Source organism: Leptidea sinapis, chromosome 3 (genome assembly GCF_905404315.1).
Source record: "Leptidea sinapis chromosome 3, ilLepSina1.1, whole genome shotgun sequence".
Lineage (NCBI taxonomy): Eukaryota > Metazoa > Arthropoda > Insecta > Lepidoptera > Pieridae > Leptidea > Leptidea sinapis.
Genome location: NC_066267.1, coordinates 8,653,358 through 8,678,681, shown reverse-complemented (window position 1 = coordinate 8,678,681; position 25,324 = coordinate 8,653,358). Strand labels below are relative to the sequence as shown.

General features: G+C 35.6%; 1 protein-coding gene across 1 annotated transcript in view; it reads left to right on the top strand.

Annotated features, from left to right (window-relative positions):
* LOC126979624 (differentially expressed in FDCP 6-like) overlaps positions 1 to 25,324 on the top strand; it is a 42,794-nt gene that overhangs the window by 5,227 nt on the left and 12,243 nt on the right. Inside the window, exons 2-5 of the mRNA XM_050829055.1 lie at positions 10,687 to 10,875; positions 13,322 to 13,462; positions 21,588 to 21,827; positions 23,368 to 23,597. Coding sequence (XP_050685012.1) covers positions 10,687 to 10,875; positions 13,322 to 13,462; positions 21,588 to 21,827; positions 23,368 to 23,597 — 800 coding nt within the window. The remainder of the gene's footprint in view (positions 1 to 10,686; positions 10,876 to 13,321; positions 13,463 to 21,587; positions 21,828 to 23,367; positions 23,598 to 25,324) is intronic.

Here is a 25,324-nt window from a genome sequence, read left to right as displayed (position 1 = left end):
AGTCATCACCGCCTTCTCAAAAAACCACCCAGTATATATATATAACTGTTTGTTTATTTTATTTATAGAAATGTCAAACCATTAACGTTAAATTTGACTCAAACGTTAACTATAACAACTAATATGATGCAACTCAGCCTTAGTATGTGGGTAGGCAGTATCGTAAATGCCAAATTAATTTGCCGCAACACAAATCAATAAGAAGCCAAGGGTGGCACCCTTATTGTGGCGCCACGCAGACAGGGAGATACTTGATGGGAATAAATACTTGGGGATTCAGGGGGTCTACTCTCTTTGTCCGAAACGAAACTTCGTAAACGAACGAAATTTAAACGAATTTTCGATTGTGACCCTACTCTATTTTGTGTTCGGACACATCGACGAATTTCGGAACCATAGACAATATTCGTGAACGAATGGTGACCGATTGAAATGAACATTATATTAATCCAACTAATTTGAAGAGTTCTATTTCATTCCGACGTTGGGTAGTAGCGTATGACAACCAAAAATGTCTGTATTACAGACGCAATGTATACATGTCAAATTAGTACTTCAGTAGGTCTACTCTAATTCATTCGTGTCGAAGTTTCGTCCCGAACGTCATTGCTTGACATTTCGAATTTCTAAACGTACTCTAAATCATTTACGTTCTGAACGAAAATATGAAGATGACGGCTATTTGTTCGGAATTTTAACGTCAATGTGACGAAACCAAAAATGTTACCTTTTGATTTTCGTTTGTGTGTATTTTGTTGCAAATTGGCTTGCTGTACGTGAAAAACATTAAGAACATTGAAGAAACCAACGCCGCTTATGCAATCAATTTAATATTATTGAAATTCCCGACTTAGAGTACAAACTCTAGAGTACAAATTTTGTAATTTCATATATATTCGTATTTCATATTCGTTCGGAATGTAAATAAATTAGAGTAGGTTTATAAATTCGAAATGTCAAGCAATGACGTTCGGGACGAAACTTTGAAACGAATGAATTATAGTAGACCTATAACTGAAGTACTAATTTGACATGTATGGATGCAAGCAAACTATTAAAACGTCCAAAACTCAATTACCTACATAAATTAAAGTTAATTAATTAAAAAAAACACTAGATTTAATGTAGCTTACTATAAAATCTAACGCCTATCTATCTAATATATTTCCACTCCTGCATGTGATGTTATCTTCAGTAGTCGCTGTTATAGGACGTCGCTCACGCGGATCATCATTGAGATTGCTACGTCCACTTAAACTCGTTAAAACTATAGTAAATAGTGGCACGAGATTGGGCTTCATTAAGAAATGCTAATCGCAGCCTATCATAGGTTTGTTGTTGAGTAAGCCCACAACGAAAGTCATAATAAATCATTGACCGAACATTTTCTCGCGTCAGGTTCATTTTCACGTGTAACAAGAGTTTTAGATTTGCCGCCAATTCACAAAAACAAATGACAAATGAATGCAATACACTACATTAGGTTACAAAAGAGTTCTAAAATTGAAATTCAAGTTTTAACCAATTATTCTTTAAAACGTATTCAAACATACAATTTTTACTTCATTAAGGTCTTATCTTATGACGAAACAGAGATAAGATTATCTAAATAACAATATTGGGGTCGATGTAAAATAAAAACAACAATTATTTTCCAATACGTATTGTAAATATGAAGAAACGTGTATTCAGTTTCTATTTTGAAAAACATAAAAATTTAAACAAAAACACAAACTCTAAAACGAGATAATAGATATAATATACACTAAAAAGTTTAAAAATAATTGCGTTTTTTAAACAATCTTACAAATTAATCTAATTCTAGTTACGATTATTGTGATTTTTGGAGTCGAACAACTAGTCATAGGTGAGATGTGCTTGAGTGGCAGGCGCGACGTGAGGAGGCGAGAGGCGAGAGCGGGGCCGTGGGGGGGGGGCCGCAAAAATGAATCATCGAAATCGATTGGCGCGATATTTCAGTTATTTGTAAATTTGATGCGAACATATATAGCACATTAAGGCTCTTATGGTTTTCTCATGGATGCCATTGTCAGATCTGGACCAAATTGCATTGGGATCACACGGGAAGCACCAACATTCAAATAAAAAAAATTAAATTATCATAATCGGGTCACCCATTCCAAAGCTGACGAATTGAAAACGTTCTTCTTTTTTGAAGTCGGTTAAAGAATATTCGGTGGCCCAATAGGTAGAACCATTTACTCTCGCCACCGGTGCCGCCGGTTTGATTCTCGCCCGTCACCACTGTGTTTTCGGCTTTAGAATTCATATTATGTACTTTTATTCGATGTTTTATAAGTTCGCAATGCTTGTGTATTACGAGAGATAATAGGCCACGGTGGTAACATACCATCAGGTGACCCTTAAATATCGCTTCTTCTAAAGCTTAGCGTAACTTAAAAAAAACAACATGCTATAACCAAACTTTGATGTCTGATAAAAACAATTGACAAATGATTTCTCGCCAATTGTTTTTTTTTTTATTACTAAGAAGGTTGCAACGTTTCAAAAAATATAACATTCGAAATTCAAATAGTTCCGATCAGCTAGAAGTGCAAAACTTTTGGTGTGCCCCATGTATATACAAAACAATCATATATCTCTCATCGTTACGGGAGTGTTCGTAACAAACGTTGCGTTTCGACCGTTTTTTCTCCGACTTTACAGTTACTAGACTACCACGAACAAGTTTTTTCATTTTTCGGGTTAATGAGTCATCATTAACTCACAACTAATGTTGCTTTCTATTGAATTTTCAAAATCAGTTCAGCAGATCCAGATATTACCCCCTACAACTGTCGGTACAAACTTTTCATCTTTATAATGTTACTATAGATAATATCACAAACAAGTAGGTAGAACATGCATCGATAAGTAAACCATCGTTTTACTGTATTGTGACGTCATTCCACCCCATGACCGGGTCAGCTGCAAAGGTCATATATATAGGACATGATGTACTCATTTAAGGATACTAGAGAGATAATAGATTACCAATGGGAGGCTTCCTTGGCTAGATTATGGGTACCACAACGGCGTCTAATTCTACCATGAAGCAGTAATGTGTAAACATTACCGTGTTTCGGTCTGAAGGGCGCCGTAGCAAGTGAAATTACTGGGCAAATGACACTTTACATATTATGTCTCAAGGTGACGCTCAGAATTTTTGGGTTTTTAGAATCCTCAGAGGCACTGCATTGTAATGGACAGGGCGTATCAATTACTATCAACTGAACGTCCTGCTCGTCTTGTTCCTTATTTTCATAAAAAAAAAATTGCGCTTTTGGAGCACCTAATATGTCGGAGAAACTCAAATTACATTCAGCCTTACAAATAAACTAGGTATAAAGTTATAACTGTGAATAAACCAAGAATTTGCAAAAATGTTCACAAAAAGACATTTTGCTTATTTGCTTTATTCGGACAATAATTCGGTCAAAGATTCCATGATATACAAACAGAACTCACCAAATATATTCAGAAACAACACTGCATGAAACTGAGCTTGTACTGTTCAAGTTAACATCAATTACGGAATAAAACGGAATGAGTAACGTATATGATATGTCGGCTCGAATTAATGAAATTACCATCAATTTAGGGCATGGGTTTTATGGTGCTGCAGTGAAATTATATAATTCTTGCGGTTAATTTCTGATGTTGCGTTTTGAGTATTTCTGCATGCACGGAAAATACCAATGGTATACAATTGTAAATAAGCAACTAAGATGTTTGTTTACAAGGGTTAATACATTATATGTGTTGTAAATACATTTTAGATCTCCAAGTAATTGAGTATACAAATACTTGACACAAAGAAAATAAATATATATATATAAAAATCAATTGCTGTTCATTAGTCTCGCTAAAACTCGAGAACGGCTGGACCAATTTAGGTCTTGAATTATTTGTGGAAGTCCAGAGAAGGTCTAAAAGGTGAATAAATAGGAAAATGCTGTTAAATTAAATAAAAACAACAAATTTGTGCTTACTTTGATCTGTCCATACATAATTTCTATGAGAGAATTTATTGACGCATGGTTTGACAGTTCTGCTGTGAAACAATTTCATTACGACAGCATGGTGCATATTTTACGAAGTAATTTTTGATGTTATGATATATTATTGACAAATTCATATAAAAACATTATTTTATTTATAATATACAGAACAACGTCTGTCGGGTCAGCTAGTATCAAATAATGTTTTTGCGATGTGCGAGCTTAGACGAGAAAATGACCGTCAATCGATCTTAGTGCATTATTAGGTTCGTACCAAGCTCAAACAAATATAAGTATTCTTTAATTAAGAACATGACTTCATTGATGAGGATCGAATAAACTACTAACTCATACAACAAACAGACAATTTCATAGAACCGTCAACGTCTTATCTTTATTTTGTCGCTTTATATAATCTTCTATTACGCATTCTTTAAGAGTTAATATTACAGTCTTTGTAGATATATTTTTTGGTTACTGAATGAGAGAGTTCGTTCAGTAGAGTTTGCTTGAGATTATTAATACCACGACCAATCACAGCAAAATTTACCAGAGACAGTTCAATCTTTTTGAAAAACAAAATTTTATGAACGATGCGGGACTCGAACCCACGACCTCCGGCGTTCCGTGCCGGTGCTCTAACCAACTGAGCCAATCGTTCGAGTGCCGTATCGTTACAGAATCTTGCATGCTTTGTTCAACTCTCAGGTTGTGGCTTCATCTACAGGATCTACTTTACAGTTGATAACCTGCTCAACCCCAATATTTGCATATTAGGAAATTGACTTGAGATGTCGCTCTTGTAAAGCTAAACAATTTGTTGTGTTTTTAAAGTGATAACCCTCACTTCTAGGAGTAATACACAAATAAAATATGAAAAAAAAAATTATGAACGATGCGGGACTCGAACCCACGACCTCCGGCGTTCCGTGCCGGTGCTCAGGTACAGAGGGCCTACCATCAACTTTTAATAAGCGATGCGAATCCGATGCAGTTCAGTTTAGGTACCCAAACTGAATCACTAAAATTCGTACCATGAAGTGCCTTTTGCTGAATGGCGTTTGGATCGCTTATCGCGAAGAATGAACGAAATAAAATTGCGTTTCGAAACCTGAAATGTATGATTTTACAATGATTTTAGCGGTTTTTTTGCGTAGAAAATTCTAAAAACGCATTTTAAAATTGCGCAATTGCGTCAAATTATAAACCATTAAGCCCTTTTTTATACTTATTAAAAAATAGTAATATAAATAAATATAGTTCTTTGAATTACAAATTAAATGTTTGCTTGTGCAAATTAATGTGTTTTCGTAAAAATAAAGAGTTATGAACGCACCTCCATTGATGTTTCATTTGAAACGACCACAGAGTACATTTTTTTTAATTCGTTCTTGCGAACAGGCTATAGCTCAGGCCCTTACTGCCTCGTCTTTAGTATTTTAATTTTTGATATTTATTTTCAGTATTTTGTTTTACGAAAAAGTCCAATAAAGTATTCTCACCTCATCTTTAATCGATAAAATTTTTGTTTTCTATGTTTTCACTATTTTTTAGAAGTTATTAACAATACGATTCACTTTCCTTAGAGCAAGTAGCAACTTTTTTCGAATCGGTCACTTTGACAAATAAGCTATCCAGTTTAGGTTGAAATAATACCTCATGGTACGAATGAATGAACGCACTAAATCAGTTTGCGATTCAGTTGATATCATTTTTGACATTCAATTGACATCATTGCGATTTAATCAGTTGATTTGACGTCAACCTAAATTAGATAGCTCTAATCACGTCGTGGTACGAAATAGCAAAGCAGTTCATTTTAGGTTGTCAATTGAATCGCAATAAGAGTTCATGGTAGGCCCGCAGATCAATCTATTTGCCTGTCAGTAATGTTTAATTATTCTTACTAATATTAAATGCGAATTTAAGATTGTTTGTTACGCTTTCAAGCGTGAACTCAACATGAAATACAGACAAATAGAGGTACAGAAAAAAAAAAGGGGTCTCAGAGCGCCAGAAGCGGTAGTAGTATCTAGTAGTTATTAGAAATGACATCAAAAAGAATTCTAACGGAATCAATTTTGAGAAAATAAATGCCTTTTATGCCTTTTAGCTTATAGTAAGACCTAATACTATTTCCATGCAAACAAGACAACATAATATCATAGTATATGGCATTGTATACCAGCCTTTTGGCCAACGATTGTGTTCGCTCTCTTATTATCACGTTTATTACGATGTTGACCTTTTCTGTCACTTTATTTCTTGTTTTTTATTGTTGCCCATAAATAGCTCACGAAATTTCTGAAGGCATTAAACGCACCTTCATAAAACACTCGTTAAAATAACGACGTTGTTAATAAATTAACAACCTATCTAGAATATTTTTTTGAAACTTCTTTATATTTTTTCTATATATTTTTTTACTGTATTTGACGAATGATGTGTACAATTTTAATTGGATCTCAGGTTCATCATAAAATATGCTGTACTCGTTAGTAGATGATAGTTTTATCCTGTTATCTGTTATTGTACCTAATTGTAGATAAATAAATACGCAGAAAAAACGCAGCGCATCTGCGTATTATCTGATGAGCACAACCGAGATGCAGATGCAGCGAGAGGGACCAGATTATAGTACCCAAGAAGCTTCCATTTCGGAAAAGATAGCCGAGAGATATACCGAGGGAGTGATAGTTGTGGTGATAATGCGAGATGAAGAGTTTGTTGTTAAAAAGCACTGGCATTTCATTTAAAAAAAAGGGGATGAGAAGACCACGGACCAAGACCAAGGCTTCGTGGTGAACAATCATTTACAAACATGAATGGGCACAGCCGAAAGCGCACAAACCCAAAATTTTATTTAGTTATTTAGCAAACAACAAACAAATCAATCTAAAACTAATCATACATTCAAACATTACATTAAAAATAAAACATCACACCAGAAAATACAAAAAACTTGAACATACAACTATTTACCATAACATACAACATATAACAATAACCTTGCTAGTTCACTCCACGTACACTCAAAAGTGTCTACTTTGTTGTAGAGTTCATTTATATGGCGAAGGGCTCTAGTTAAAGGCGACTTTGCCGACACATTTATTCTCGCCATCTGAATAAATAGTAGTGGCGGATGGAGGCGCCTCCACACGTACTGGTCTGGCACACGGAGACTCAAGCAGCACAGAACTCCCGGGTTGTACTCCTTCCCGCGCAGCAACTTCACCACATGCGGTGATAGAAAAAATCCCTACGGACGCTCAACTCGGTATATCCAACCATACCCAGCACGAACAGTGTCGGGTACATAAGTGGGTAAAATGGGTATACTCCATATACCTTGAACTATAGGTGCCTAACGAATTTGTTTTGGACACGCTCTAACATCAACCTGTACTTATCCTCATAAGGGGCCCATATCGCTGAGTTGTACTCAAGACGCCAGTGCATTATAAAGTACCTTGACGGTTGTGATAATAGTGAACTCTTTAGATTGTCCCAAAACAAAACCTAAATTCCTACAGGCCATTCTATAATATGCTCTCTAAACATCAAGTCCAAAGTAAACAAAACACCCCGATCCTGTATCTGCTTCACTCGCTGCACTGTATCCATGCCTATCTTCTAGTTAAACAATATATGTTTACTGGCTCGGGTAAAACTTAAGACACAACACTTAGCAAGATTGAATTTCAATTTGTTCTCCCTGTTCCAGTCTATGAGTTTGGAGATGTCGTCTTGTAGGTGATCGCAATCCGATTTTTCTCTTTTTTGGAGCATTAACTTTACATCATTTACATTTGCTGTGCAATGTCTCCTTTTTGCAGATGCTTAGGACCTATTATAAACTGCTCTCTACCTCTCATGTAAGAAGCCCAGAACTGTTATGTTTTTGGCGAGCAACCTACATCCGCTAATTTCCTCAGCAATACGTCATCGACAGTGTCGAATGCTTTTCGGAAATCAAGGTAAACCACTACCTGTATTCTAGAGTCCATTGCTGGGACAAAATATGTCATCAGATTAAGCAGATTAGTGGCAGTACTTCGGGCTGGACGAAACCCGTGTTGGGAGTCGCAAAATTGCGCTGACACTTGGGCGTACAGCTTGCGATGTATATATGACTCGAACTTTTGCCGGCGTTGATAGGACTGCCACCGATCTATACCCGCTGACATCTGGTCCCGCTTTACCCTTTGGGACTGGAATAACTCTCGTGGTTTCCATAATTCAGGGAATTTGCTATATTTCACGCATGTGTTAAAAATGTATTGAAGAGGCTCAGCTAGCACCACAATCCTTAAAGAAGAACGCTGTTTCACAATTTTGGTCTACTTTGTAGAATTTTAAAAATGAAAACTACCTTTACTAACAGACATTGCCCGACCGTCACACCAAAGAGGTAAAAGTATTATATCTATGACAGAGAACGGACAACACGAAAGCTATTTGGATTTAAAAATTTGACAATTTGACAAACTAATGATCTCGGAGCAAATACCCTTGTCATTAGCCCCCGAGCTAAAGATTTACCAATAAACTGAATCTCTTTGTCGTCAGACAGTTTATAATCGACATGAATTTGAAAGTCAAAAGGGGTAAAAATATCCAAATATATAAATATTCCAACGATAGTTGAAATGTGCTCTAAAATGCTTAACATATTCAATCTTAAAAAAATATGCAATCGAGTTGAATGATACCCTGGCGATCGAATGCTTTAATATAAGATTACGAAGAATCGACAGACATCTTCATAAGAGTAATGTGTAACACGTAATACAGACAAGAGCAAAAAGACAGCTGCCAACTTGTAAGTTGTACCGTAAACTTACTCATGTCATTGCACTTCATATCGCGTACAGGAACAAACAAAGATGCCTTGATACATAACATAACTGTCCAGTAAGTATGAACACACCTTCTAGATACCTTCTGTATTCTGCACTAGTCTTAAAGTGTTATGCGCGATCCAATATGAAGTGTTTTGTGTCACTGTCTTCAGAACTGTGCATAAAAGACCTACGTATTGAGACGCCTTTTGGAATACAAAACTAAAATGCAAAAGTAAGTCATGAGGTCAAAAGAAACTTATGAATGTCAGATAAGAAGATGCGGCAAGAACTCATCGCCACTATTTGAAATAAATATTAACAGCTATCATTTTACGAATATTTTAAAAACACTCTTTAAAAAGTGATGCAATTGATACTCAAATGTTCTCAATTAAATGAAAATTATAAATGTAATTAACCGAAAAACCGATGCATAAATTTACACAAACTGTAAATAAATACAGGTATTATGAAAATATTTCCAGCATTTTAAGTATTTAAAGAAAAAATAGTGCTATATTTCCAGCCACTGGTGGATAAATTATTTGGTATTTTTCCCAATTCCAAATTTCCAACTCCCAAATTGCCACAAAATAAACCAATCTTTCACCAATTACGATTATTCAAAGCAGTTACAAATATTATATTTTAAGATGAAAGTTTTATAAAACATCATCTCAATTTTTTTCGTCGATCAATCGCATGTCGCATTACAGCCGGCCGCGGAGTAGGGGTGAAGTTGAATCATTAATTTCAACTACTACTTTCAAGTCAGGTTGGCCGGGTAGTCTAAGGTGTCAGACTTTAGCTCTGGTTTCGATAAGAATCTTGGGTTCGAATCCCATACCTGTGAAAGCTTTTTTCACAGGGTAGGGTGAACACTTACGTAATTTATTTTATAAATAAGTAAAGCATAAAGCATAATCTATCTATATATATAAAAGAGATTTCCACGTATATAGTCACTCATCACGATATCTCTGGAACCGTTAGAGCTATTGACTTGAAATTTGGTAGGAATATCCTTTTCACCGAGTAGAGGTCGGGTAAGAAATTTTACGGATTTTACAAAATTCCAAGTTTTTTTTTATTATGAACAGAACAACGTCTGTCGGGTCAGCTAGTATCTATATATATATATACATATATATAAGAGATTTCCGAGTATATAGTCACTCATCACGATATCTCTGGAACCATTAGAACTAAAGACTTGAAATTTGGTAGGAATATTCTTTACAGCGAGTAGAGGTCAGCTAAGTCCATCCACAACAGTTTTTTATGAACAGAACAACGTCTGTCGGATCTGCTAGTATAATATAAATGTGTTTCTTTTTCTGTCGATTATTTTGCTGATATTAATATTATTATAAATTAATTTTATTTTGTGACAAAAAGTTTCACTTGCATCGTTGTTTCATAAAGCCACACATTTGTTTTTTTACTTCCTTAGTGTTAGCGCTTCCTTATTTCCACACTGCAGTTTGAAGAACTTTCTTCCGCGTTCATCCTAATCATGTAGTGACGGCCATTTCCCAGCTGATACAAGTACCTGCCCTTAGAAGCGTGACCATCCACATTAAAGGCCAGCTTTGATTCCTCTTCTATTGCTAGAGAGCATGAGAAGAATAATTGTCATTAACTTTATTACAATTGATTACTTTAAAATTATTTTTGTCGTCAGTTAAATCCCTATCACCGCTTTAGAAAACAAATGCCGCTCTGAAAGATGAAAAATGATGCTTAAAACTTACTGTTCTTCCGTCCGTACTTTCCTTCTGTATTTCTAATATATTGTTCTACGATTATTGTTGTTATAGGTGCTGACAGCAAACATCGGAACACTTCTAGACCTGTACGGCGTGGAGAAAGGCCTGGATCATTTCCGTTCATCCCAGGAGTTGACCTTCGACGAGTTCAGATACTATTTACAGCATGAAGTATTCTGCGCGCTGCCTAAAACTCTTACATTGCCTGTAGCGAGAGAATTTGAGAAAAAAATCAGTGAGGTGAGAATACTAAATGACAGCGACCTTGAGCGATATGAGTTCACGGCTGCCGGCCCGCCATCAATGTAACAAAGCCAATATATTCAAAATTCTTGTGTGGAAAACAGTTTATATGCTTACAATCCTCGTTATTCACTACTAATCTGAATAAATTAACCTACACAAAAAAGTACAAGCTATAAGAATAACTATTATGAGAGAAGTACCCAAAAAATGCGTCACGCCATGCCAAAAAACTTGTTTAACTTCAAAGAAAAGTGGTAGTTCAAAAAGGCTCGGCAGTGTTAACTATAACCAACAGCAAGCATTAGCAACCTACAAATAAGACTTAAGGATATGTGTAACAGGATTAAGTAGTGTTCATAGCTCGAAATGCTATACTTTCACCACAAAACTTGTCTAAAAATACCATGGTTGCGTGTTTTCTGCTTACTCTTCACCTTAATCAAAAGCCGTCTGTAACCAAAATACGAACAGCTTGCATGTTACCTCAAGTGTTGATCGCCAACCAATTTTAACTCAAATTATCAGAAGGATGCCGCGAAAACCAAAGAATACTTAAAATTGTTCATGTCATATTGTCCACACTGGCAAAACTAACTCCGACAAATAGTATCAATCAAAATTGAGAAAATTTACCTTAAATAGAGGCTTGTACTTCCAAATACCTACAACCGTATAGTAAACAAAAACAGTATATTTTTTAAAGTCTACAATTACGCTTTTGGATGAACCTAAATATTTTATTATTATTTTAGTACATTTTTTTAAATGTGTTTAAATTTGCTTCAATAGACCCTCTATTCTCAAGTCATACGGCATATCACAATAAAAGTGATTATAACAAAATCTATGTGCACATTTTGGTACTATAGCTATTTCTCTATCATCCAAAAACATTACTATCATCATTTCTAATACATCACGCAACGACTATATTTGTATGTTTATTAATAAAAATAATTTGTGGACTGTATAGTGACCCCCGATAAGGAACGCCCGTCACACCTATCGGGGTTCTCCCTATTCTGGAGAGACACTCGCAAAATCGACAACGGTATATTCGGAACGATACGATAATAATCCGCATATTTCGCACCTACTCTACTCTAACAAATGTTCGTATTCCATATCGTATCGTAACCATAGACTAATATTTTGATTTTTTTACGATGTTAGAGTGAATGAATTATGTGCAAACTATGTATAATCTGTGTTATGTCGCTGCTAAGTGTCAATAGTTAAAACAAAGCTTAGGCGATTAGGACAATGCCAGACTCTGCACAACCAATTTGCAACACTTACACAAAATGTAAATATTCAAAAATTATGTAATGAATTTAATATGACCATTTAAAATTGAATAAATAATAAAAAACTTGCGGATAATAAAATGTAAAAAAAAGTATCTCAACACTTCTCGTCGACTTCCTATATCTCAGGCGGCCATTTGTATTACTTTCTACGCATAAACAAGCAACAAAATGACTTAAATTACTTGGTAGTAAATAAATCCTGTTGAATGGCAAATATATGTATACAACTTGAAACGATAATAGCAAAGACAGCTTATAATGTGTCGTTGAGATTATCGTAAAAATGACGTTTGATTGTTTGTCGAATTCGAATATTCGTCTCTGACATTTTCAACTAAGAGTAGGGTTAGGACCGAAAATATCGAAAAATGTTTCGTTCGTTCAATCATCGTTTCGACATTGAATACGATGTAACTAAGAGTAGGATTCGACACGACTAATGCCACGATATATATATATATAATACCGATTTTAGGAGTAGGCGCCCTGAGACGTTTAATAATATTTACTTGCTTTTGGCGAACAGATTATAGCAACGCTTAACCTACCGCTTAACACTTTCACTGCGGCACCAATTTTTGAATACATTCCGTTCCTGTACGAGGTGTTATCGGCCCGCACCGTGACCAAACGTAGGGGCGACACGCGGTCTATTAGACCCCACCTGCCTTAACAGACTAAAATCCATTTTCTGGCGCTAAATCAAAGATAAATGAGAATGTTGGTATTTACTGATATAAACAGTGAATTGATGAACCCTAATCTACCGTCGCCCCGGGATCTGGCTAGCTAGTTTAGGTATTTTAGGAAAAACAAAATATGGGATCTTATTCACCTCGTAACGCACTGAAATAGGGCAAATATTCGATGACATTAGTGATGGGAAAAATAATATCGATATGTTTAATTGAAACTTTTTATTGAAGATTTGATCTACTAAAAGCCACTCATATATTCACTGCGCATATGGATAAGTAACGCCCGTCACACAGATAGCGGTACTGTCATATTCTGCGGTATTCTGAGATGTTCAATATTTACTTACTTTTGGCGAATACCGAATACCGCTTAACGCGACGTATTCACAATCGTCAATAATTGTTACTCTAAAAATTTGTATATTTTATCAGGTTTGCTGGTTCGTGTGCCGTAAGAATCTGCTGACCAGAGATAAGCCGGTATTTAAAGATGAGTCGGTTTTCAAGCTGTTCAGGATATTCTGTTTACTTGCAGATCTTGTACAGGATGCAGATGAAACGAACCGTTATATTGTAAGTATATAGGTACATATTACTACCATTTTTTATTATCAACTTTATCGCCGATCGCAATATCAGACTGTAAACTGAATGAATGAATTCTTCTCTTATCTCCTGAAGCAGTTTCTTACAAAAATGATAAGTGTTCATGAATGGGTTGTTGTTTACTTAAGGCGACACTAAATACCGGCGACCTTGAGCGATATGAGTTCACGGCTCCTATAAAACAAAGCCAATATTTTCTAAATTCTTGCGTAGAAAATTTTACATTTTAACAGGCGCAAACTGTTTAATTGCTTACAATCCTCATTATTGATTACTAATCTGAATAAATGTACCTACATAAAAAGGTAAAATCTATAAGAACAACTTTTATGATAGTAGTATACTAAACAAATGCATGATGCCGAGAAAAAACTTGTTTAACTGCAAAGAAAACTGGTAGTTCATAATAGCTCTGGAGTGCTAACTTTAATCAACAATAAGCATCAGTAACCTACAATTAGTAATACTTAAGGGTATGTGTAACAGGATTAAGTAGTGTTCATAGCTCCAAATGCTATATTTTGACCACAAAACTTGTCTAAAAACACCTTGTTTGCGTGTCTTTTGTTTACCCTTCGCCTTAATCACAGGACACGAAATCCAAAAAAAATAATAATATGGAAACACGATAAATTTTTGCGGATTGAGAGGGTAAATAATGATAACAGTGCTTTTCTTATGAAATCCAGGGACGAGACGATACCGATACGATACAGTGCCACTCAGGATTCTTGAAATACCCAAAAATTCTGAACGGCACTACCGTTGCGCTCGTCACCTTGAGACTTAAGGATATTAAGTCTCATTTGCCCAGCAATTTCACTAGCTACGGCGCCCTTCATACAGAAACACAGCAATGCTTCCACATTACTGCTTCACGGCACAAATAGGCGCCGTTGTTGTACCCATAATCTAGCCGGCATCCTGTGCAAAGGAGCCTCCCTCTGGTAAACTGCTTGCTCTAGAGTCTAGACGAAAAAATGAACATTGAATGAATGAGTGATATATTTAATCCAACCAAACTTGTACATGTACAATGAATATATTTTAAAAAGACTTATTGTATTTTCTTTACATAAGTACAATTTTTTACGAACAATAGATACTGTAATAGGCTAAAATTATACGCATGAAAAATACATTTGTAATTCTCTGTTATTATTTTTGCAATACGAAACAGCGATGCCCTTTTTGTGATAATTTTTCACTTCGATACCACGTAGTATTATGTAGTAGTTCAGTATGACTACTGACAACGAGGCTAGGGCAAAGTAATTTTAAGGGTAAATGTATACACTTTTATAATAAAGTCTCAGCCACTGTTCAGGCATTATCTATTAATAAATTTAAATGTTTTATAAAAAAAAATGGCTCTGTCGTAAATCCTATTACTCCACTGCTGAATATCTAAATGATCGGACAGCCTCGGACTAGATTGTGGTTATTTTATAGCGATAGAAATGACTGTACAATATTGTATATTTTTATTGAAGAATGCGCAAAAAAAGAATGCTGGGAGAGTTTCTTGCGCCGCTTCTTCTCTCTCAGAGCGCTATTTGTTTCCGAAGCGGTAGTAGTATCTGTTATTACCATTGCATCAAGTAACAAGTTTCCATTTTATAATAATATAATACCTACTCAGAGTTGTTGACCGTAGATAGTAGTACCGTAGACGTTAGTAATTAGGTAGGTATTTATTAACTATTTGCCTATGGTTACTAGTTCCTATGCTTAAAGATTTTTGGAATTGGTATTATTCAGTGTTATTGTTGTTGGAACATGTTAGTTGGAATATAATATATAAGTATAATATAGTTAGAACGGTAAAGTAATAAAAAATAAAAACCTAACCTAAAAACTCAAACAAAACAATCATTTATTTCTCCATTATCCCGGTTCCAAATTGAAAATGAATAATGTCAGTAGATGCAGAAAATTATAGAGAATTAATTAGTACACGTCAGTTCTTGAGACGCTTCCATTCAATTTCAAATATTTTGTAGTATGAAACTTCGCCATTGTTCTTTATGAGCGATTTTCTCGTATTACTTCAAAAACGGTCATCCATTGATGCACACTTAACTTATTCAGTGATATTCAAACGTATGCAACGATAAGCATTATTCATTGGCCGGAAGTATGTTTATTGTATAACTATAAAATATAGTACAGGAGCCGGCTGTATTCCGGACATTACGTGCGTGAACTGACGCCCACGAGCCATATGTATAGTCAGCATATACAATAATAATTCATTTCTTATTCGTTTGCTAATTAGTTATCGTGGTGACGTCATTGCGTATACATCCCTCCATTGTTTGTCTCATTTGTAAACCAGATGTTTCTATTCATTAGCAGTTCATTGACTCATAGCTTAATACTTATTGTTATCAACATTAGGTGATACATAGACTTGCGATATTGTTGTCTAACGGCCGTTCCCAATATACTATCTACAGATACAGATAAATTACTACCTTCTACTGTCAGTAATTAGCTTGTCAATTATCTGAAGCTGTCCCAATATGCCCGATAAGTCATTCTTATCGCCTTATATTGGGACGCGTGAATTGCAATTTCTTATATCTTTATATCGCTGGTAAGCTATACGTCGTCGCATTGACAAACAGCATTTTTTTTTATGGAATAGGAGGACAAACGAGCGTACGGGTCACCTGTTGTTAAGTGATCACCGCCACCCACAATCTCTTGCAACACCGGAGGAATCACAGGAGCGTTGCCGGCCTTTAAGGAAGGTGTACGCGCTTTTTTTGAAGGTACCCATGTCGTATCGTCCCTGAAACACCGCACAAGGAATCTCATTCCACAGCTTTGTAGTACGTGGAAGAAAGCTCCTTGAAAACCGCACTGTGGAGGACCGCCACACATCCAGATGGTGAGGATGATATCCTAACTTGTGGCGTGTCGTGCGAAGGTGGAATTCGGCGGCAGGAATCAGGTTAAACAGCTCTTCGGAACACTCCCCGTGATAAATGCGGTAGAAGACACACAATGAAGCGACGTCTCTACGCAACGCCAAGTGATCCAGCCGTTCACAGAGCACTGGGTCCCCGACAATTCGAGCTGCTCTGCGTTGCACGCGGTCAAATGGATCGAGCTGATACTGGGGTGCGCCAGACCAGAGATGACAGCAATACTCCATGTGTGGCCGGACCTGCGCTTTGTAGAGCGCTACTATGTGGGCCGGCTTGAAGTATTGCCGTGCTCTATTAATGACGCCCAGTTTCTTTGAAGCCAATTTGGCTTTGCCTTCCAGATGACCACGAAATTGGCAATCGCTCAAGATTTCGAGACCCAGTATTCCGATACTAGGCGCGGCTTTAAGAGAAGTGTTCTCGAAGAGCGGTGATACGACAAATGGGGTTTTTTTAGTGGTAAACGCGCAAACTTGAGTCTTCTGGGGGTTAAATTGGACAAGGTTCAATTTACCCCATTCCGCGACCTTCTCAAGAGAGGACTCGATAGAAGACACAAGTTTCTCCCGGCACTGGTCGACGATTTCCCGAGAGAGACCTGCATGGCCAGTGTATACGGCATCACCAGTGCTATCGTCTGCATAGCAATGAATGTTGGAGGTGTCCAACATATCATTGATATGCAGAAGAAACATGCATGCTCGGATAAGGGAGTTACCGTCGATAAGTTTATTGGGACAGAAAAGTCAACGATAGTTACGATTTTTATCTCAACTAAGAGATAGACTGAATATTGGGAACAGCCGTAAGTTTAAAAAGAAATATCCCACTACTATTACTACATTACACACAAAAACACTTATGGAGTACTAATTCATCAATTATATTTTCGGCTCAATATCGTTTTAAAACTCGTTAATTTAAAGTTGATGAGTAAAAACTTTTCCAGCCGCAGTATTGGCTTGTTTGGCTAAAATATACAATCGGCATTTCAACGGTATTAAAGAAGTATAGATGTAAAATACACATTCATTTGAATTTTGATAAAAAATAACTAAATAGTCGCTCTATTGAGTAGTAAAAAACCTAACAATTTTTCTTAAGGCCGCTATCCCAAGAAATCGTCAAAATAGCGCAGAATTGAAACCAATTCTTGACTAAATAAAGCTTATATTTTTATAAAAAAAATAATTATATATCTACAGAATATGAATAGAAGAATCGTTTTTCTTTACATTTCTATTTTTATAGACGTTGTGAAAAAATCACCAGAATACCCCTTGGAGCTTGGAGCCATGCTAATCATTCAATCTAGATAGAAATTGTACGAAAATGTATCCATTGTATACCAATACTATTTAACATGATTTAGTTTTGTAAAGAAATTTTTATTATGTTTGTAACAACAACATAAATTGCTATGCAGACGACAGCACTGGTGATGCCGTATACACGGGCCATGCAGGTCTCTCTCGGGAAAACGTCGACCAGTGCCGGGAGAAACTTGTGTCTTCTATCGAGTCCTCTCTGTTTAACCTGATTCCTGCCGCCGAATTCCACCATCGCACGACACGCTACAAGTTAGGATATCTTCCCCACCATCTGGATGTGTGGCGGTCCTCCACAGTGCGGTTTTCAAGGAACTTTCTTCCACGTACTACAAATCTGTGGAATGAGCTTCCTTATGCGGTGTTTCCGGGACGATACGACATGGGTACCTGCAAAAAAAGCGCGTACACCTTCCTTAAAGGCCGGCAACGCTCTTGTGATTCCTCTGATGTTGCAAGAGAATGTGGGCGGCGGTGATCACTTAACACCAGGTGACCCGTACGCTCGTTTGTCTCCTATTCCATAAAAAAAAAACAAATTAAAAATGCTTCTAATTCTGAATTAAAACTATGACAATCTTGTGCGAGAGAGGTTACCTAGCTCTGTTCGATTCCTCAAGGCCATTGTCTCGGTCTCCAGTCTTAAATGTCATTGTTATTTTTGAAGTTAGAATTATCGACCGCGGTATGAATTATATCCCTCGCTAAACTTCTAGTTCACTCAAAAGAAGCAGAAATTTATAGTGACAGATTTGTATAGTGACAATTGCTGTGTTTTTAACGTTCATATTCTTCATGAGATATAAGTTAAGTGTCTCACGAAAGTTTATGTCATTTAACCATTTTAATAAAATTGTTTTTTTTTTGCGACACACAAGACATTGCTAAAGTTATGATACCTTCAACAATACTTCAAGATTAAGGCGACACTAAATGCCATCGACCTTGAGCGATATGAGTTCACGGCTGCCGGCCCGCCATCTATGTAACAAAGCCAATATTTTCAAAATTCTTGGGTGGAAAACAGTTTATATGCTGACAATCCTCGTTATTTACTACTAGTCTGAATAAATGAACCTACACAAAAAAGTACAAGCTATAAGAGTAACTTTTCTGAGAGAAGTACCAAAAAAATGCGTTACGCCATGCCAAAAAACTTGTTTAACTTCAATGAAAAGTGGTATTTCAAAAAGGCTCGGCAGTGTTAACTATAACCAACAGCAAGCAATAGCAACCTACAAATAAGACTTAAGGATATGTGTAACAGGATTAAGTAGTGTTCATAGCTCGAAATGCTATTCTTTCACCACAAAACTTGTCTAAAAACAACATGTTTGCGTGTTTTCTGCTTACTCTTCGCCTTAAAGAAAAAATCACATTATATAGCGAATTCTATACAAATACTTTAGCTGACCTTCACTCCCCTTAAGATTGCTGTTGCTGCTGTACAGTTGCTGCCTTGTTACATTAAATATTATGAATAAATGATTTTTGATGAAAACCAAACAACCTAATAATGCTGATGGCCCTATCTTAAGTTTATCAGATATCAGGAAGTCTTCGCACTCATCTACTGCTTCATTTAAGAATAAGTTAAAACAACAATTACTGTCCTTACTTTAAACCTTGTATCTTTATTCATTATTATCCACTGGTATGTCTGTCTGTGTCTTGATTTATATAATATTGTGTATTCACCTAAATATTCTATTGTTTACTTATCTTAACGTTCTGTTTTCATATCTGTATAATTGTATTCCTTTGTGTTCTCAGTGAAATTATTCTAGGATATATCCAATATTGTAATTTTTATATTTTACTAGCTGTCCCAGCAAACGTTGTATTGCCGATATTAAAATCGCGATACAAAAGTTACTGTTGATCGTAGATGGGTAAAAATTTGAAGTTGTATGTATTTTTAATGCTGAGTCATAATCAAACAAATTTAAAAAAAATAAAAAAAAATCGTGTGGACCACCCTTAACATTTAGGGGGATGAAAAATAGATGTTGTCCGATTCTCAGACCTACCCAATATGCACTCAAAATTTCATGAGAATCGATCAAGCCGTTTCGGAGGAGTTCAAAGTTTAACACCATGACACGAGAATTTTATATATTAGATTTAACTTCATTTTGTACTATAGTGATGTATCTGTTTGTTTCCTTAATAAATAAATGAATAAAGACTATGTATTGTTTATGATAAACAATTGCATTGTGCGGTTTTCTAAGCCACGTATGAATTCCAATATCAAATGATACTTCATTATTCCGAAGGCTGCCTGCCATCTTTCGTAGCATTTTTTCCACAATCGACGATTAATTCCCCTATAAATTATTGTATGTAAATTATGTTAGTATGTAAATATAAATTATTGAATTAAATTAAAAAAAAAAACAATAAACACAATTGAAAATTACAATTTAAATGAAGACGCTTTTCTTCACATACTAATGAAATTGTTATGTGTGTGTTTGTAATGTCGAAATAATAGCTTTTGATCATTTTAAAAATACCATAATTAAAAAGACATGTAAAAACTACTTCGTTATTACTTATATCGATACTTTGGCAGAATTTGGTTAAACAAAAAACGGCATCAAACTGCAGGGATTAATTTTTTAATTCTTGAAAATCTTTATTACATATAAACAGTCCATTTATTACACAAATTAAATTTGAAAACAAAATTTAAATGTAAAACAGATGAAGCCACAACCTGAGAGTTGAACAAGACAAGATTTATGAACGTTACGTCACTCGAACGGTTGGCTCAGTGCAAGAGCGCTCGCATGGAACGTGAGAGGTAGCGGATTCGAGTACCGCATCATTCATAATAATTTTGTTTTCAAATTTAATTTGTGTAATTGATCCCAGAAATAAGTTTAAGGTTATTATTAAGCTTCATCGCGAGTACTTTTATATTTAAATAAATAATTTTATTTATTTTTTTAATTTTAATAAGTAATTGTAGATATAAGTTACCACAATTTTCATTTCTGCATTATATATTACATACCTACGACATACAATGCCCGCGTGACGTTATAACATCGCTCTCATAGTGAGTTACGCCAAGTTTAGCGTAGTGACGTTACAGTGGTCACAGAGTCACCGATCTTACTCCGGTCGTGCCTGGGTAAACCACTTTATGTTTCGAAAACAAAACATCAATTATAATTTTTGAAGTGAAAACTTCTTTAGAATCGCTGTTACTTGAAACTCGATGAAACGAAAATGCGAGACGATAGAGACAAACATGTAAATGTATAGGATTCAGCCGGCAAGAGAATGAGATAGGATATATAGTGAAGTACAGTTGAAGAAGAGATCGTCTTATGAATGACGCAGGTATACCTTAATATATTCTGACGTCACGTGCACGACGTATTACTACATAGACAGGAGAACATAAATATGGTAGCGGTGATTCTTTTTCTATTTTTTTAAATAGAATATATTATATTACACAAATAAAATTTGAAAAACATAATTTTATGAACGATGCGGGATTCGAACCCACGACCTCCGGCGTTCCGTGCCGGTGCTCTACCATCTGAGCTAACCGTTCGAGTACCGCCTCGTCATAAAATTCTGTTTGCTTTGTTCAACTCTCAGGTTGTGGCTTCATCTACAGGATCTACTTTACAATAACCTGCTCAACCCCAATATTTGCTTATTAGGACATTGACTTGAGACGTCGCTCTTATAAATCTAAACAATGTGAAGTGTTTTTAAAGTGATAACCCTCTCTTCTAGGATTAATACACAATTATATTATGCTAAATGGTAGCAATCTAAATTTGGTAATATTGTTCATTGCAGGTTGTTCTTCAGCCATCAGAAGCCGGCATAGTTGCTGAGCAGCTAGTCCTCTGCCTGGGTTTGCGCTGGGACGCCGCAGACTGGGAAGCTCTCGGCTCGTCTATTGGTCACTTTAGATGGTCTGCTTTCCTTGCAGTGTTGGAGGCGAAGTACTGCTGCGATCCGCAAATACACAACGCAGCACTCGTGGAAGCTGTTGATGAGATTTACGATGTTTTTATCGAAGATATCATAAAGAAGGTAAGAAGAATATTAAATCAAAATTTATAATATAACGTTAGCAAAGAAAAGATGCTACTTACCGATAAGGAATTGCTTAGAATTTTTACGGTTTTGTTAAGGCCCAAGAAATCGCCATAATTGCGCATAATTGATACAATTTCCTGACGGTTTACAAAAGCTTATATTTTTACAAAAAATAATTATATATCAACAGAATCTGTTAAAAATTAAATTTCTATTTTTTATAGATAGTGTGAAAAAAAGATCACGAAACCCCTAACTTTTAGAGTTGGAGCCATGCTAATCATTCAATCTAGATAAATTTATACGAAAATCTATGTATCTAAGGAATACTAACACTTATGGGCCGTCTGAAATAAAGATATTTTATTTATTTTTATTTTTTATCAATTGAACACCAACACTATTTTGATGTTTTAAGTTCCATGACATAGTTTTTTTTAACTTTGTAAAGAAAATTGTATTATGTTTGTAATAAATTAAACGTGATTCTAATTCTGAATTACAAAAAATGGCGATCTTGTGCGAGTGAGGTTACTTAGCTCCGCTCGATTCCTCAAGGTCATTGGCTCGGTCTCCAGCCTTAAGGACCACCCTAGAGCTATTCTTAACTTATAACTGAGTCCCAGCCGAAGGTCAAACGCTAGATTTGTAAATAAATATAAAGATTTCATATAAAAAAGTACTAAATGATCAGAACGAATGAAGGTTCCAGGCAAGAGAAGATTAAACATAAAAAAATCATCCTTTTGAATTGAATTCCAATTAAATGAATATAAATGGTTCTGTTAAAGAAAGGAAGAACTTTTAATAGATCGTATATGATGCATAGACTTTACAACATCGTGGTAATTCAAACTCAAATATCTAATATATAAAATTCTCGTGTCACGGTGTGCGGGACCGAACTCCTCCGAAACGGCTTGACCGATTCTCATGAAATTTTGAGTGCATATTGGGTAGGTCTGAGAATCGGACATCTATTTTTCATCCCCCTAAATGTTAAGGGTGGTCCACACGAAATTGTTTTTTTTTTGACATTTTTTTTTAAATTAGTTTGATTATGAGTCAGCATTAAAAAATACATACAACTTCAAATTTTCACCCATCTACGATCAACAGTTACTTTTGTATCGCGATTTTAATATCGGCAATACAACGTTTGCTGGGTCAGCTAGTTTTTATATAAAATAGGACATGAAATCATTTCATTGAAAAATAAACTACCACCCATTCGGAAATTTATGCCTCAGACCTAAGAAGAACGGGCACAAGATCTTCAGCGGCCTTCTAGTTTTTTTTTTTTGATAAAATTCAGTTACAATCAAACTAATCATTTCAAAAGCATGATGGCGGCTTCATTTCCCGTCTGTGGTATCATTAAAAAAGTAATTTATGTTATAATATCCATTAGCACATAGGAGTATTTTAATAATTATTTTGAATTTTGATCTTTTTGTAAACGAGCTGTGATATAATTTATTTAATTTTATGATTCATCTAAAGCCTCATAGTGTTATATGTATTAACATTTCAGGGTTACCTCTTCAAACGCGGCTACCTCTTGCCGACCATGCGAGAGTATTGGTGTGTTCTTCAGCCCTGCGCCCTTACGTACTACAAGAGCTCTTCCCAGAAGGAACAATGCGGACGTATCACAATCGACGAGTATTGCTCCGTGGAAGCTGCGGTTGGTGATGGCAAGATGCGGAAGTTCCAACTTATTACCCCTGAGAGAACATTTGAGTTTGGGACGCAGGATCACAAGTAAGTTTTAAGTTCACTAACCCGACAGACGCTATTCTGTCAATAGAAAAAGAAAAAATGATGTACCTAAGTATTCAGGAATAATAAAGTATAAAGCCATCGGAAATTAATGAGTTTATAATATGTAGTAATAAACTGATAAGGATTTATATAATATTCGTGTAAACAGCTTTTACATTACCGCTTTTTTTGTAATTGCTAATTCTTAATACTTAACGTATTAAAATGTATATATAGTATGTTATCCTTTTATTATGGAATAGGAGGACAAAGGAGCGTACGGGTCACCTGGTGTTAAGTGATCACCGCCGCCCACATTCTCTTGCAACACCAGAGGAATCACAAGAGCGTTGCCGGCCTTTACGAATGGTGTACGCGCTTTTTTTGAAGGTACCCATGTCCTATCGTCCCGGAAACACCGCACAAGGAAGCTCATTCCACAGCTTCGAAGTACGAGGAAGAAAGCTCCTTGAAAACCGCACTGTGGAGGACCGCCACACATCCAGATGGTGAGGATGATATCCTAACTTGTGGCGTGTCGTGCGAAGGTGGAATTATTAAAAGATACATTATATTATTATATCACAATGGGTTTAGACAGCGTTTTCGATGAAAGCTCACAGAAGGCTCATTTTTTCCGACACCTCCAACAAATATCGTCAATGTATACAAAATATATACAAAAACAAATTATATGCTATAAAACCTATCTCAAGAATTACGCTATCCCATGTTGAAAACAAAACGACAATCGGTGCGGTAGTTTTTGAGTTTATCGCGAACAGACGCGGTGGAGGACTTTGTTTTATAATAAAATATGTATTATAGTGATTTACACTCAGAATCAGAATATCTTTATTCAATAAAATCTCGAATATCACATTGAATCGTCACAAAATAAATTATTCTAATATACAAAAATACAAAGTTGTATCCATAATTATACTATTGCACTATATTATACAAAAACTAGTCACAGCTCTACATCGGCTTACAAGAATCTAAGTTATTGTCAATCTGTCATAGCGATATGGAGCGACATCTGGCCAAGCTATCAAGATAGCTGCATATAAATGCCAAGGCATTTATAATATGAGATTTGAAATGACGAATTGTTAGCTCTGTCACTTTTGATGGTAGTTTGTTATAGAAACGCACAGAGTTTCCCATGAAAGAATCGTTATGTTTTTGTAATCGGTATCTTGGAATCAATAATTTATTCTTGTATCTTGTATTAATGTTATGTATATCATTTCTTTTCAGCAGATTATCTTTGTTTCTATGCGTATACAATAAATTTTCATAAATATATTGGGAAGTTACTGTTAAAATATTTATATCTTTAAAACGGTCACGCAATGAGTCGCGAGGTTTCATATATATATGCCACGAATTGCTCTTTTCTGTAAAACAAAGATTGTTTGGATATCTGCTGAGTTACCCCATAGCAGAATGCCATACGTCATAACACTATGAAAGCAGGTCAAGTACACAAGTCTAGCCGTCGATTCGTTAGTTAGTTGTCTGATTGTTCGAACCGCATACGCTGCTGAGGCAAGTCTACCTGCAAGTGACTAGCATCACCATGAGAATTACAAGTAATACTTAAACATATAACAAGTCTTAAATGCTAAGGATAATAACTACAATAACAGGCAGTTACAACATGAAATAAAGAGAATCGTGCAAACAGTTTTTGTATTATAAGTGAAGGCTTTCAGTAAAAG